The sequence below is a fragment of the Halichoeres trimaculatus genome, unplaced genomic scaffold, assembly GCF_033239565.1.
Source record: "Halichoeres trimaculatus isolate MK-OKI-2021-1 unplaced genomic scaffold, fHalTri1.1 fHalTri1_scaffold_20, whole genome shotgun sequence".
In the NCBI taxonomy this organism is placed as follows: domain Eukaryota; kingdom Metazoa; phylum Chordata; class Actinopteri; order Labriformes; family Labridae; genus Halichoeres; species Halichoeres trimaculatus.
In genome coordinates this window covers 14381257-14396982 of record NW_027437198.1, presented here as the reverse complement: position 1 = coordinate 14396982, position 15726 = coordinate 14381257, and the positions used below count along the sequence as shown (strand labels likewise).

Genomic DNA, 15726 nt, shown 5'->3' with positions numbered 1-15726 from the left:
AAATGTTTAAAACTCTGCTGTATTTTACTTTGTCACATCCACGCTGTTGAATCACTGCATTGATTTCCTTTCAGGTGAGTCTTTTCTGATTCGCTCTACTTTTGCGACTGCCGAACAACGTGGCGTCATTTCCTCTCTATGATTACCAGCATGGAAAAGTTCCCTTTTTGCCGTAATGCATCCCTCCATGTCCTAAATTCCCTGGGTTCGGTCAACTGAACCTTGAATATTTAGGGGTGTGTTATTTAAATTATGATTGTTTTCAGCCGCCACATTTATCCACAGCTGAGCAGGCGTACGCCGTGATTGGCCCTGGTATGCATGTTTCACAAATCACGCGCAAACGTTGCTGTAAGCTTGTTTTTATACCCAGATCTGCGCCAATTCCCAAACAATATTTATAAATGAGGGCCATTGTGAGAAAAATATTGATTCTTATTCCCAAAAACAAAATGTAAACAATGCTGGTTTCCGTAGAAACCTCTCATGACAATGAATACAAGTGAAAACTGATAACCAACTTTTCTTGAAAGCACACCAACTAAATATGTGGACATTCCTTTGCAAAGATAAATATTTTTTCCACCTCTTCCCTTATCAGGTCACCTTAAGACAGCTGAAAAAAGCTGTAGAGCTCCCCTCATCTGCATGTTGGATGTTTGCATACCTGTTTCGGATAGATGCTTGACTAAAAAAAGCAGCCCTGCATGTGTGAGTGTGTGTGAGTGTGTTTCATGCGTGTGTGTTTTCATGCATCTCAGGGTGGTACCTCGAGTGGGTGGCCCCTGCAGTCTTTGCAGACGGGTGGAGGAGAGGAGTAGTGGTGGAAGACCGAACCGGAGAGGTTGTCGATCATCAGCATCTCACCCTCCAACGTATCCTTGATGAGGAGAGATACACTGTCCAGCCACTGGCTCTCCTGGAACACATACACACGTACACACACGGACACACACACACACACAAGGGACGCAGGCCGCAGACCAGAATTGCACGCAGGCGAGAACATGTGCAACATGCGGACATGCGAGGACAGAGAACACGCAGGGAAATGCATACACCAGATAAGAGTTATAAATATGTCTCTGCACACACCCAGGTTTTTCTTTTTCTTCAAACTTCAACACAAATACACACAGGCTTACACACACACATGTAGATTTCACAGCTTGTATTTCTTAAATTGTCTAAGAGAGCAGAAAAAAACCTTTCTGTCTCTCTGAGCTGAGTGCAAATACCCCTCCACAGATCCCTCTCCTGCTCCGTTGGCCTGCAGGGCTCAGGCTTTCTCTTTGGGGAAAAAACTCCTCAATATTATGACTTCAAACCCTCATTAGCCAAGTAACACATAATTTTACTATCAAAGCCGTGAGCAGAGAGAGCACTGCAATTACCTTTGATATATCACCTCAATTAAGCTGTTCAATACCTTGTTGAAACAATTTAAGATTTAAGCGTTGGCTTTGTGCGCTGGCTTTTATTAGGTTTTAAGACATTTAGACTCAATCCGTCAGGGCTGCTTCTCCAAAACATCCCTCCACAAACCGAGAAACTACAGAAGAAGGAGAAAACATGCCGCTGCAGTGTCTGCGCGGAGGGGGCTGCGTCTCACCATGAATCGGTGCCACTGTGCCTGTAGCACATTCACAACAACCAAAATAAGCGTCTTACATCATCTGATGTATCTGTAAAGATCCTGAGAAACAAGGTCACTCCTCTTCAAAGCCCACACACTCCTATTCTGATAACACACTTTACAACATGGCTCATGGGACTATACTTAGAGCTGTTATGCAAACACACGCTCCTGACTCACTCTGTTATATTAGCATCACTCACTAGCTCCTGTTTGGAAATGAGGGGGCTCAAAACATCAGAGACAGGTTACTGTACCTCCAGGGACAGAAATACACCTGCAGCAGGCTGCATTATGAAACAACGTTGTGGATCCAGAGATAAACTGGCTGTATGGACAACTCTGCTATTTATAATGTGTTTAAAATACATATAAATATAAATATAAATATATACACTCCCTCAGTTAGTTCCCTCACAGACGGGACAAAGATAGCTTCTCTGTGGAGGCGGAAATAATATTTGACTGACTTCTGCGACCTGTGAGCTGGCCTCCATTAATAACTGTGCTAGTAGACAACAATAAGAGTGAGACAGCTGATATAAACGACAGTCTATCTGACTGTCTACGCCAGGCGTGTCAAACTCATTTTCACTCAGGGCCACATCAGCATTATGTTTGCCCTCAAAGGGCCAGATGTAACTGTAAGACAGTATATAATGTAGCTAAATGAAATGTAAAATAAATGCAACCGCTGAAAAAGACTTTGCAGCGCAGGCAGTTTCTTCAGCCACAATGAAGCTAGCTTTCACTGCCATGTCATTTTTGGCTTTCTCAAAGTTTTCCTGCTGTGATTGCAGTTTGCAATTTAAATCTTGCACTACTTGTTGTTTTTCTTGAAGGCTTACTTTGAAGTTTGTGTTGCTAGGTGCCGTCCTGTTGGCTATGGCTGCCTTTTGCAGCAGCTCTCTATTCTTTGTCAGTTTCTTGTAATTTTTTTTGTCTCTTTTTCGTAATCTTTGTATTTGGAGTGGATCATTACTTTGTATGGTTCATTTGTTGGTCATGGACACCAAACTTTTTGTGGCTTCAGTGATATTTTTACTACTTTTCCTCCTGTGTTTGTCTGGAGATCCTACATGTAACCATGGCTGCATCGTTTACATGTGAAATCAGCTGTTAGCAGCCTGTAGCATGTCAATGCTAACTGGTGTAAGGCCTGATGTTTCCCACAAGGTGAGGAGGAGGAGGTGAGGACGATGTGCTGGTTCTCAGGTGTGAGCTAAGAAGTGATGACATGGACCTATCCTTTCTGGACGAGCTAGCTGTTCTAACCCAGCAACAGAGGGAATACCAGAGGGCAGAGTAGCATTATGCTATTCACAGACATGGCTAACGGAGCTAACATCAGACACAAAATCCACACTGGAAGAGCTTCACCTGCTGTGAGCAGACAGGATCCAGGAGACAGAGACTGAACAGACTGCTGAAGAAGCTCAGTCCTGGACCCTGTGGAGGTGGAGACTGGCTGAACTGGAGAATGATGGACAAGCTGTCATCATCTATTTTCTTATGGACCTTTTTGCACTTTCTATACACTTTCTTACTTTTGATTTCTCGATTGCTGCTGTGACTTCAGTTTCGTTGCACTTGTTACAATGGCAATAAAGTTCTATTCTATTCTATTCTATTCTATTCTATTCTATTCTATTCTATTCTATTCTATTTGGCATACTTAGCTCCATGTTTGGGATAAAAATGCTGACGTAGATTGTACCCTTTGACCACTGCTACAAAAGACATGCTGTTTTTTTCTCCATGAAGCATGAAGTGTTTTATTTCCCAATTCCAATAATAAAAAAAAATGGCACTGATGTGAAAACACTGGGATCTAGTGGCGGGATGCCTTCACTTCGCGGGTAACATAATCGGTAGGTATTGTGGGAAACGCGGCTTATGGTCATTGCAGCCTTTTGACTTGTCTATTATAAGACAATCAGACCTTTTAGGCTCTTGTGGGCCACATAAAATGGCGTGGCGGGTCACATTTGGCCCACAGTCTTGAGTTTGACACGTGGTCTATGTGTTTCTACGTGTTTCTACGTGTTTGAAGAAATTTTAGAATTTAAATCGGTAAATAATATCTCTGTCAGAATTTGTCCACTCTATGAGACTTTAACACTTAAACACACACACACACACAGACTAACTCACAGGAAAAAACTGCATCGGTCTGCGAGATACCTTACTGCAACACTTGAGAGATACATAATGAGACAAGCGGAGTCAGAGAGAGGATGCTGGCAGTGTGTTCTCTCCGCTCTGTGTTAAATCTCTTTGTCAGCTAACGCCGTGCTAACACACAGAGCTAAAAATGGCTCTGTGCAGCCATCTTTAGCTGTGAGAGGTGAGACACCTGATGGCAGGTGATGAGTCATCTCTGTGTGGGTATCTCAGACTATTAATAGAGGTTTCATCATGGAAACGTGAGGCTCTGCAGTAATGAGAGCGCGGCCGTGTAACCTGTGCTGTGTGTGTGCTTGAGCTGACGGTCTGCTGTGGTTTCTGTGAGGTTACGTAAGTTCAGAATAAAAATATAAATGACAGAGTGATTAAAAGCGTTCACCTCTCTGACTCTGAGACGAAAACTCTTTAAATAAAAGACGAGGCTGTGATCTTTTTACCTCCACATTAACTGACTCTCTTATAAAACTGAACAGTCTCACTTCTTTAACACCCTCTCTTTATAGACCTTTGTCACCCTGCTCTGCTAACATCCACCTGACATTAGAGAGGTGAGATGAGTGTGATCATGGGTCTTTTTCACATACAGAAACAGAGCAGTGCTTCCCTCCTCTCTCACGTTAGCACCATTCAAACTCTGCACAGATCTTTACCTCTTTGTTTTCCCCCGGCTCGTGAGTCCAATATGTAATTTTCTCTGCATGACCTAATGCAATGATTCTGCACGAAGAGAAGCAAACTGACAGGCAGCCAGAAAAACACAAACCAACACATCAGGCAGGGATGTCTCCTTTATGCTCTGATCTGATCTCAACTCTTTATATCTAATATCCAAGCTCCAATAGTTCCTCAACCCGCCCAGCAGGCATAAAGAAAGATATCTAAAGACTGTTCAAGGTTAGAGGATGCGAGTTAGATATAATCTATTTTACCTTGCAAAGTTTGCCCTCCCCTGGTTTAAGATTATTAGTTTATAGAAGTTTCTTTAGCGCTGCAGAAATCTCAGTCCTTCTCTGATACCTTATAGCAGCTGCCTGGTGGTTGAACTGAATTACAACCAAAAAAAAAAACATCTAAAGATGCAAAAAATAGTCACTTAAACTATGAAACAATGACCATGAATTCCAAAATATTGGCTCAACCCTTTCTGATATGTCCTGTTGAAGACTTTGAGTCAACACTAACTCAGGGCACTTGATCGTAATAGATCGTAAAGTTAAATCAAGTGATCTGGTCTTGTCTGTGTCTGCATGTAGAAAACAGAATTGGACTTCTTGCTGACGTTTCACTCAGTTTTGATAGGTGGCGCTGTGTTATTTCTTGATAATTTGAAGCTGCATGTATATCAAAGTGGTTTCGTTTAACTTCTAATGACTTTGGCCGAGATGGATCCAGCAGTGACTCTTTATGTTTCTTCCATACGATGCATGTTAATTTAATTACCGATTTGTCATGGTGTCATGGCACAGCGACCATATTTATTATAGACATCTACTTCCTCTTCTTGGAAATTTCCTTGCATTGTACTAGAGGTGATTGTACTTGATGTATTGCAGGTTGTTTCACGTGAGATGTATGAAATTACTTTATCGGGACCGTTGAGTAATAATTGCCACGAAAAGGTTTTAAGATGTCAGTAGATCAGGGGTGGCCAACCTGCGGCTCGCGAGCCTTACGTGGCTCTTTGCCTTTCAGTGTGTGGCTCTTTGATCCATTAAAAAAAAAATCATTGTTATCAAGTGCTGATCAAACAAAAATATTGATATATTGATGCCAACATTGGGATCAGTATTGATCAATGCTTGGATAATAAGTCGATACTTAAGTTTCAGTTTCACTTCTCTATGTTTGCCCCTCTCAATCGCTCATGAGTGCTCCACCCTTCCTCCTGCCCTGCTTCAACGTGACATAAAGCCTCGTGTTTAACCTCTAATAACTAATTAAAAAGAAAGTTTTCAGATAAAAGAAGGCCTGAATACAAGGGAGCAAAATAATATCTTCAAATCACCACAATTCAGTCTGAGAAAAATTTCTCTTTTTTAAAGTTTGACATCAGCTCATGTGGAATAGCTGGGGAGATTGATCTATCTATCTATATATCGATTAATTAATCTATCAAATACAGATATAAACGCCCTAACAAACACAGTGGATCTCTCTTTGAAAACTGGAAATGAATTGATTTTCATTTTATGTCGTTTTATTAATGTGTGAGACGAAGTGTGTGTGATGTGGCTCTTTGTCAGTGCCACGGTAATTTTTGTGTCTCTTGGTCTCTGACTGGTTGGCCACCCCTGCAGTAGGTGATTCTTTTTCTAGTTTGACTTCCTTCACTTTCTGTTGGTGCTCTTGTCACAGAAAGAAGCACACTCCCCACCCACCCAGAAAACTTTCCTGTGCATGCACATTTTTGATTTAGGAGAGGAGGAAGAAAGTTGCTCGCATATCTCGTCAGTCGCAGGTTTGGGATTTGAAAATACAGATTTTAAAAATAAAAATGAAGAGTCTTCTTGAATCATTAAACTGGTGTCACTTTATGCATTAAATGGTTGGATTTAAAGTTCATGTAGTGATTTAGAGGAGAAATCAGAATATTGAGATATGTATTGTGTTTCGATATAGCTTAAAAATAAGGATCTAAGGATTTGTTAGCTGAAATGACTATGATGAGAACAAAAATGTAAAGATCCTGCAGAGCGATCTGAGACATCCCTACCTACAGACACATACACACAGTCTTCCACACCACATGGATGCAAACACAGAAGAACTTGCGCACCATCTCTCACACACGCAGGTAAACACACCTGAGCTGGTGAGTACAAGCTGGAGCCTCGCGAGCTGTATCCTCCTGGTTGTGCTGTGGCTGCTGCGTGTCTCATCCTCCTCCCTCCGTCCCCCTGATCTCCTCTGGCACCTCCTCGCTCCTTCCCCCCTGCTGTCGGGCCTGATCCAGGCCCCGATCCAACCGTCAGTCCTTTCTCCGTCTTTGCACCCCCGCAGCCGGGGGCGCCCATGCAACAGAGGGTGCCCTGGGCCAGCTCCAGCTCAATTTCTGCATCCATCTCCGCCTCCTCTGCGGCCTCCTTGTTGGAGTCGTCCAGGTGCTTCATCAGCACGGCCACCACCACATTGATGAGCACGAACTGGGCGGTGAGCACGAAGGAGACAAAGTACATGGGCGAGATAAACTGAAGGCTTGGATTGCAGGCGTAGTCCACGTCGGTGCCGTGGTCAGGTGGACACTCCCGCAATGTATCCTGGAGGCAGGAAGACAGAGGAGGAGAGGGATGTAGGACAGGATCAACAGCTGGGGTGCAACATGTTTGAAACATAAGATATTTGTTTTCTTCAGCAGTATTTCCCCTACCATTATATGGCACTCGCTCCCCTGGAAGTCGAGTTAATTTTATTTTCCATACAGCGCCAGATCACAGCAGAAGAGAGAGTTACCTCTCTCATAAATCAGGTCTATACCTTGTTTTTTTATTTTACAGACTAATTTTGTTACACATCTAATTTACATGGTGGGATGTCATTTGTACATCGTCGGGTTCACATTTCTTTTGTGCTGTCAACGTACGATGAAGTTTCACTCAAGCTCGTTCACACACAAACATGTGCGTCCATTTACACACACAGATAAGCGCATTCCTTATTACGGACAGAGAGCTGGGAAAACCACCACAAGAAACATCTCCCAGTGCCTTCTCTGTGAAAATGCAACACTCTCTGTCCAGCCCCCCCCCAAAGCTGTAAACCTACGTAAAACACTATTCAGAGTCTAAAAAACTGAAAGAACATCTCTCTCTCTCTGTATTTATGAAACTCTGACAGTCATCACTTAAAGATGCTATGAGGAAGATCTGTTTTGATTGCACTCCCTCGCCACCTTGTGGCCCAGAGTCTGTGCACACTGTTGTTAATCACTTTCAGGGAGGTGTGTGTTTGTTTTGGAATTAAATGAAGATCAGATCAAAACAAGTTTTCTTTGTTCAAGACAACTTTTTACTGAAGACAACACGCTGAGGTAAGGGGCTTATCAGTATCAGTACAGTTACATAGCGATACAGTTTGAAACGTGACATCAAGCAAACATTGTAGTAGTCGGTTATTTGTTAGCGACATCGGTAGCCTAGCGCTCCAACTTATCTGTAGGCTAACGTGACAACAAGTAAACACTGTCAATTTGTTTGTAGTTTAGTAGCTGTTTATCTTTAGCGCAAATGACAGCCTGGTGCTCTAGGACAAGTCCGTAATGTTTAACGATAATAAATCCAGGTTAGCTATGTCCTGCCAGTCATCTAACAAGCAGAGATAACGTAACCTCATTCTTCATTTTATTGATAGACTCTCAAGTTTGAACAGACCACTGCAGAATAACTGCTGACTGTGGGTTGGAATAAACATTATCACCAACAGCTTAGCCCCTGAGTTATAGCTTTCCTGTTTAGCTTTCTTCTGCTCTTCTGTGCTTTTGCTGTCTGACAGTTAGGCTCCTGTGTCCACCATCACTACAAAAGCAATCATGGATATTGTTTTTAGTAGAGAAAACACAGATCTCTGCGTTTTATCTCTTCACACGACTTAACCTCGTCAGCTGGCGTGGTGTTGTCATAGAGACCGAGACATGCCGTAAATCAGTCCGGTCCTGGTCGACCCAACTGGAAGCTAAGAAGTAGCGATTTAAAAAAAACCTGTAACCAGCAATATTGGCAATTATAATTTCATTTTAAAGTGTGGATTAGGATCAGACATTTTTTTAGAAGAGAGACTTTTAAAGATCACTTTTAAACTCCTCACAGCCCCTTGAACAGACTAAATAGCCTTATGTTACTTATCTCATTTACGTGGCAGGATATCATTTGGACATGGCCAGGTTCACATTTCACTTGTAGAACAGGAAGAACATCTCCCTCTCCTTATTCACGAAACTTTGACAGCCATCATTTAATTTGTTATTCTTCTTACAGAACCACGCCTGGTTGGCTGTTTCATGCAGAGACAGGTCTTTTCATATAGCTGACCTCTGAGCTCACAAACACTCTGTATCCCGCTCTTCATTTCTCTACTTAATGATATATTTTGAATCTTTTCTTACTTCCTGTACTCTTTTTCCAAACCTTTACTGCCTCTCACTCAGGATACTCTGCCTCTGTTTCCTCTGGAGGGAGACCGGTCAAATTTAACCCCCTCCCTGCTCTTATTAGTTTGCTGCTGCCTCCCTTTCCTCTCGACTTATGCGCCCTCATTATTTCCTCTTCTACCTTCTGCATCCTAACTACAGGTATAATTATCTCCCCTGCTCCTCCTCCTTACTGTCTAAGGAGGTGCCGGCTCTCTCACAGCTCAGGTAGTAATCTGACGTCCTGTAATCAGTGAGATTTACTCTGCGAGGTAAAATCTGTGTCCTGCTGCTACGGTCCTCACTGCCTGGATCCAGAGAGTGTTTAATGGTCCACGCCCGACACGCTCCAGCATCCTTTCTCTCCCTGCAGTCTGAGGTGTGTGGAGGAGTGCTGATAGCTGCTGATGGCTCTAAGTGTGTGTTCAGGGAAAATTGGTGTTTTTCTGTGTGTGTGTGTTTGTGCAATGAGGCACAGTCACTCCTTCGCCCATCAGCAGGGAAATCTATGCGGCTGCTGCTGAGACAGCACCTTGTGTCGATGAGCATGAGCGCAGTAGAGCAACGTTTGAGCGTGAGGTCCGTACCTTCATTATGCCATTCCAGTTGTCGCCCGTGGAGACTTGAAACAAAGTAAGGAAGGCCATGCCAAAGTTCTCAAAGGTGGCGTGACGACTCATACCCTCACATGGGTAGTCTTCATTGCATACTGAGGAGTCGAAGGATGGAGGATGGAGGAGGAGAAGCAGTTATCGGGTCACAGAGAAAAAGGAGGTGAGGTGATGGACAGACAGTGAAGATGGAGGTGAAGGAGGTGGGATAAGAATAAAAACAGAGGTGAGAATTTAAACACGTCTGCATCATCTCTGCGCCATGACGGTCCAAACAAGTCTGCTTTCCGATCAGCCGCAGTGTGACCAAATGCTGTTTGTCTTTGAGCTCATATCCCAACATAATCTCTTCAATGGCCTCAAGAAAGACACGCTGGCTTCTTTCACTAATCCTCTCTCCTGCAAAGCTTCAACAGTAAGAGATGTGGCCCCCGGCTGCAGCAAAAAGCTGTAACACTCTGTAAAATACATCCAAATAATTCAATGTGGGTATTTTAGGACTTCTGTCTCAGATCGCTGTGGTAGGCTGATTCTTCTCTGAGTTTTTAAGGAGAGGAGAGGAGGCTGATGTTTACCACCAGAGGTTAAAAAACAGACACTGGGTGCACATGTTCAATAGCTACATGCATCCTGTAAACGAGAACTGTGCAGGTAAAAAGTGAACTCAGTCCATTGATTAACTGATATTCTTCTTTGGGAGATTAAAAAAACTATATTTGAATTTTGAAAATGAAAGCCTTAGCTCTCAAAATAGAAGCATTTTCTATTTTTTTTTTACATAAAAAACTGCATTTTTCAGGAAGCAGAGGTATCACAACTGATATACAGTGGGGATAATAAGTATTGAATGTGTCAACTTTTTTCTCATCACATTTATTTCTAAAGATGCAATTCAAACAAAATTTCTACCAGACATTGGTATTAACTCAAATCATCCACACATGAAAAAAAATCACAACGTTCAGGTCCATAAATAATGATTATGTGGAATGAAGTGCGCTAACACAGGAAAAAAGTATTGAACACGCTAACTGAGACTCATCTAATACTAAGTGGAGAAGCCTTTGTTTGCAATAACAGCTTCCAGACGCTTCTTGTAGGTTTGAACTAATCACACACACTGCTCAGGTGTGATTCTGGTCCATTCCTCTGCACAGATTGATTTTCATTTTTTGAAACCATCTGAGAGTTAACTTTGCCCTGTGTTTCGGATAGTTGTCCTGCTGGAAGGTCCAGCCACGTCTCATCTTCATCATCCTGGTGGATGGCAGCAGATTCATATCAAGAATTTCCCCATACATGGCTCCATTCATCGCTCCGTCCATTATATGAAGTTTGCCAATACCATGAGATGAGAAACAACCCCATGATGCTTCCACCTCCAAACTTCACTGTTGGTATAGTGTTTTTGGGGTGATGTGCAGTGCCATTTCTCCTCCAAACATGGTATGTAGTATGACAGCCGAAAAGTTCAATTTTGGCCTTATCTGTCCAGACAACATTCAAACTTTAAACGAACTTCTCTGTAACAATTGTACCTGCTGCCTCCAAGTCTTTCTGGAGCACTTTCAGGGTGGTCCATGGCTCGTTGAGTGCTCTCCTGACTATCTTTCTGACTCCCTGGTCAGAAATCTTCAAGGAGCTCCTGTGCCTGGCCTGTTGATGGTAAGGTGGTGCCTCTTCCACTTGCGAATAATGGCACCAACAGTGCTGACTGGAATATTCAGGTGCTTTGATATAAGTCTGTAACCAGTTCCATTCTGATGCTGAGCAACTATCAGGTTGTGAATGTCTTCAGAGAGCTCTTTGCCTTTACCCATCATGAGGTGTGTCATATTTAACTGCTTGGTGAAAAATGACCTTTTTTATAGGACCATCAATTTGCTCTAGCCCAGCTGATGTTGGTTTGCACTAATTGGAAGTTAAAGTAATAATTACTGACAGATTTCATAAGGTATGGTGCATTTTCTTGCCAAAGTATACAGCCTTTCCATGGTTTGTTTAATACTTTTTTTCCTGTGTTATCGTACTTAATTCAGCATAATCATTATTTATGGACTTGAATGTCATGATTTCTTTTCATGTGTGGATTATTTGAGTTAATACCAATGTCTGGTAGAAATTTTGTTTGAATTGCAGCTTTGGAAAAAAATGTGATGTGAAGAAAGTTGACGCGTTCAAGATACTTATTTACCCCAGTGTAGGTACTGATAAGATTTTTTTGATACCAATGCCCATGTTGATATACTTCTTTATCTTTAGCAATTCCTTCTGAATCTGAGTTTTCTTGAAAATCCGTTATCCATCCACTGAAATAAGATAGCTGGGGCAGAAAAGTCCAGCAGCTCCGGCTGATGGAAAGAATCGACAAGAGAATCTTTAGGCATAAAGGCCCATGATTTTGATGGAGTGAACCATTTCTACTTGATTCAAAACGGGTAATCGATACCCATCCCTAACCACAACAGACTCTCATTTATTGTCAACAGACCCTGAGAGAATAATCTTGACCTGCAGACGAGCTCGTCTTTGACTCATCAGATTGATTTTATGTAATCTGATTAAAGGATAGATGGATTCAACAAGCCAATTAGGAGCTTTCCCTTCCTCCATCTCTCCAGAGGTAAATATAAAACACACGTTTCTACATTTAGATTAAATAATATATTTCTGAAAAAATGAACATGAGCTCACCAAGTTCTCCAAAAAGCTCTACTCCTAAGGCGGCGTAGATGAAAAACAGCAGCATAAAGAGCAGGCCCAGGTTACCCACCTGCAAAGAAAGAACAGACTTATTTCAGCAAACCCCCGGACAGTTTTTTTCAGTATCTATAAAATCTTCGCAGTCATACAATGAGAGCTTTCATGCAGAGCAGACGCTGCATAAAGGCTTCAGGGCTCAAATCCAGCATGATTCACCGTTTTATTCTCTCCTCTGTTCCACAGATGGACCCAGAGGTGGTAAATATATGAATTTATCAGGGTCTGCACTCTCAAACATTAAAGCTGACTCCTGATGTGGATAAATACTTCTCATTATGTCTAATCAAGTCTGATGAGTCTCTTTAGATAGGGTCATTATCTCACAGCTTTTAGTACAGAGCTCTGCAGACGTGTGACCGCCCAGTTAGTGTTTCCTGCCCGGTGTTCTTCAGTCTGAGCTTCATAATGACCTGAGTCTGTACAGGATGCAGGAGGAGCACTAATACACTCCTGAGAAAAACAGATCTAATAAGGAGGAGTGTGATTTTATATCCTCTGCGGATAATAACAACATTTCCCTGTGCTGGATAAACAGCAGAATCAGAATTCAGCAGGAGTTTCTGTTCATTTGTCCAAAGACTGTTTTTAAAGGTTGTTTTATTTTGGAAAGAGTGAAATCAGGACACTTTTTTAAAGATAGTGAAAAGATTCAACACTCAGATGCATCACTCAGCAGAAAAAAAGCTTTCCATGTAGAGTCCACATCTGCTAAACAACATTGAAGAGGCTTCTCTGACGCTCCCAGAGAAGAGATTAAACAACTGTCTGCCTCTTCGCACCAACGTGATACAGACTGTTAGTGTTAGTGAACGGCGCGCTGCACCCATTCTCCATCAGCCGGGGTGGCACAGTGACTCTGTCTTAAAGAAATGCATCTCTCTCATCGGGTACATGAGCTATAAAACCTGCTCAGTCATTTAGCGTTAGTGCAGACATCCCATCACACACATCCCTTTCCTCTCACAGCCTGTAGGAACATAAAGAGCTCATTTACGCACTCATTCTCAGCAGGTTTAAACTGAAGCTATCACTCTGCTTCTGTGCTGCTCTTTGCTTCATTTGGATCATGAAGCTTTTGTTAAATGACGTTCTGAATATCCTCCGTGATGTGATATGAGACAGTCTGTCACTTTATTTTCACAGAATGCTGAGCTGCCGTCTCACCTCTCCTGCCAGGTGAAAGACTTTGAGTGGAGCGCTTTCAGCCGTTACGCTCATACTCATGCAGAGTGAGACCTCCTGGAACTGTTTAATTAGCCCGGTTTTAATTACCTCTCCTACCGCCCTTGGGACGGAGCAAAGGGCTCAGTGTTAATGAGAGCGGGATCAATAGAAAAGAAAGACAAGGAATCATTTCTCCCTCACCTCTGCTGCTCTCACCACACCACCTGCTTCCTCCTGACGGTCACCAGGTCACACTGAGAGCCTGTCTGCCTGCAAGACCACACTGAGGGCCACACATAGACTGTATATAGAGTAGACACTGTGGCTCCGCCATTTATCATTATATGGTTTTGAAGCCAAAATATCCCCAGCCATTGGAGCAGTTGTGCAACCAGAGTCTGTGCAGTAAAGACAATGAGGGATTCTGGGAGAATCTGAGTGAAGCTCGGTGACAAAAATGAAAAATATTTTTTCCTTTCGAGAGCCTAATCACTTCCTGACTCTGCCTCACGACATATTTAACAATCCCCCCAAAAAATACACAAGAACAGCAGCTGTCAATCATCGTTAAATGTGACGTAAAAAGTTTTCAACCTCTTAAAACTAATAAAATAAAACTTTTACAAGACAGCCAAATGATATCTTTAAATCACCACAACAATCAGACGTGAGAAACATTTCTACGAGGTGTATTAATTTGTTAAAGTTTGACAACAGCCCATCTGGAATGACTGGAGAACTGGAGTTTTTGTCCTATACTGCAGCCAGCCACCAGGGGGAGCAGTTTTTGTGGCAACCTCACTTCAAGCCAAGCAAGATGATGTCCATTTTTTTACAGTCAATAGCAGGGGCCAACCAGCCAGAGATAAAGAGCCACAAAGATTACCGTGGTACTACAAAGAGCCACATCACACATGTGGTCTTACAAACTCACTTCAATTCACACATAAACAAAATGACACAAATTGATAATCAATACATTTCCAATTTTCAAAGCGAGATTTATTGTGTTTGTAGGTCTGCTTAAATTCGTATTTGGAGCTTTGTCAGAGACAAATTTCGTTTTTTACTGCAGAAGAGACAAAGTTTTATCTATCTATCTAGACAGCTATGAGCACAGAGGAGGATTGAGAGGAGCACATGTAGAGAAGAGAAACTGAAACTTAAGTATCAATCTCATCACCCAAGTACTGATCAATACTGATCCCAACGTTGGCATCAATCAATACATTAGTATTTTAGATTGATTGGCACACCACTACTGATAACAATATGTGTATATTTTTTTACAAATGGATTGAAGAGCCGCAAACCGAAAGGCGAAAAGCCACAGGTTGGCCACCCCTGGTGTATGGGGCCACACTGAGCCCGTCTCTGCTGAGTTTGACAAACTAGCTGAGCTCACAAGATAAAGATTCTGATTTCTGTCTTGTTTACATGATTGTGCAGAAATGCAATGTGGGAACTTTCTAGAAAGTCGAAAATAAGTGCGCACGGACGTCTGACTGCAGACGTTTGTCACCAAATGGACCACAGACCGGTTTAAAGATCCCCACGGAGTCCAGCACAGAGTGGCTCAGTGGGAGTTTGGAGCTCTCCGTGGTGCTGAAAGTGAAAACAAGACAACGCCTGTGTGTGCTCGTGTGCATGTGTGTGTGTGTGTGTGTGTGTGTGTGTCTGTCTGTCTACCAGAGGGTGGCATTAATGACTCATCTTTATTAAAACTGCCCACAGGCCAACAGAGGGAGACAAGGGTGTGAAGTTCAAACTATCCTGTACATTTACTGAGACAGGGCAGCTCTGTGTGAGCGTGTGTTTGTGTGTGTCTGTGTGTGTGTGTGTTTGTGTGTGTGTGTGTACCTGAGGCAGGGCTTGAACCACTGTGTCCAAAAGGGCTCTCATTCCTGTTGCCATCTTCAGGAGCTTCAGCACTGTGTGTGTGTGTGTGTGTGTGTGTGTGTGTGTGTGTGTGTGTGTGTGTGTGTGTGTGTGTGTGTGTGTGTGTGTGTGTGTGTGTGTGTGTGTGTGTGTGTGTGTGTGTGTGTGTGGAAGAGACAGAGAGAAAGAGATAAAGAGGGAGAGAGAGATTTAGTGTGGACATTTAGGGGAAAATCTCTGAGGTTCAATTACCGACTAAATGGAAAACATTAAACTGTGGAAAGGTCAGCTCTTAATTTAAACCCTGTGTAACACACACACACACCCACACACAGACACACACACACTTACTAAAGTATTCTTGT

General features: G+C 42.6%; 1 protein-coding gene across 6 annotated transcripts in view; it reads right to left on the bottom strand.

Moving 5' to 3' along the window:
• The window catches only part of cacna1ia (calcium voltage-gated channel subunit alpha1 Ia), a 167363-nt gene that overhangs the window by 14107 nt on the left and 137530 nt on the right, over positions 1-15726 (bottom strand). For 2 of the 6 annotated variants that reach the window (XM_074696239.1, XM_074696240.1), the window contains exons 29-33: positions 15344-15414; positions 12251-12329; positions 9533-9654; positions 6628-7080; positions 770-919 (exon numbers count right to left, since the gene is read on the bottom strand). In XM_074696239.1, the coding sequence (XP_074552340.1) occupies positions 770-919; positions 6628-7080; positions 9533-9654; positions 12251-12329; positions 15344-15414 (875 nt within the window). The remainder of the gene's footprint in view (positions 1-769; positions 920-6627; positions 7081-9532; positions 9655-12250; positions 12330-15343; positions 15415-15726) is intronic. The other 4 variants (XM_074696241.1, XM_074696242.1, XM_074696243.1 and 1 more) reach the window with 2 other exon arrangements.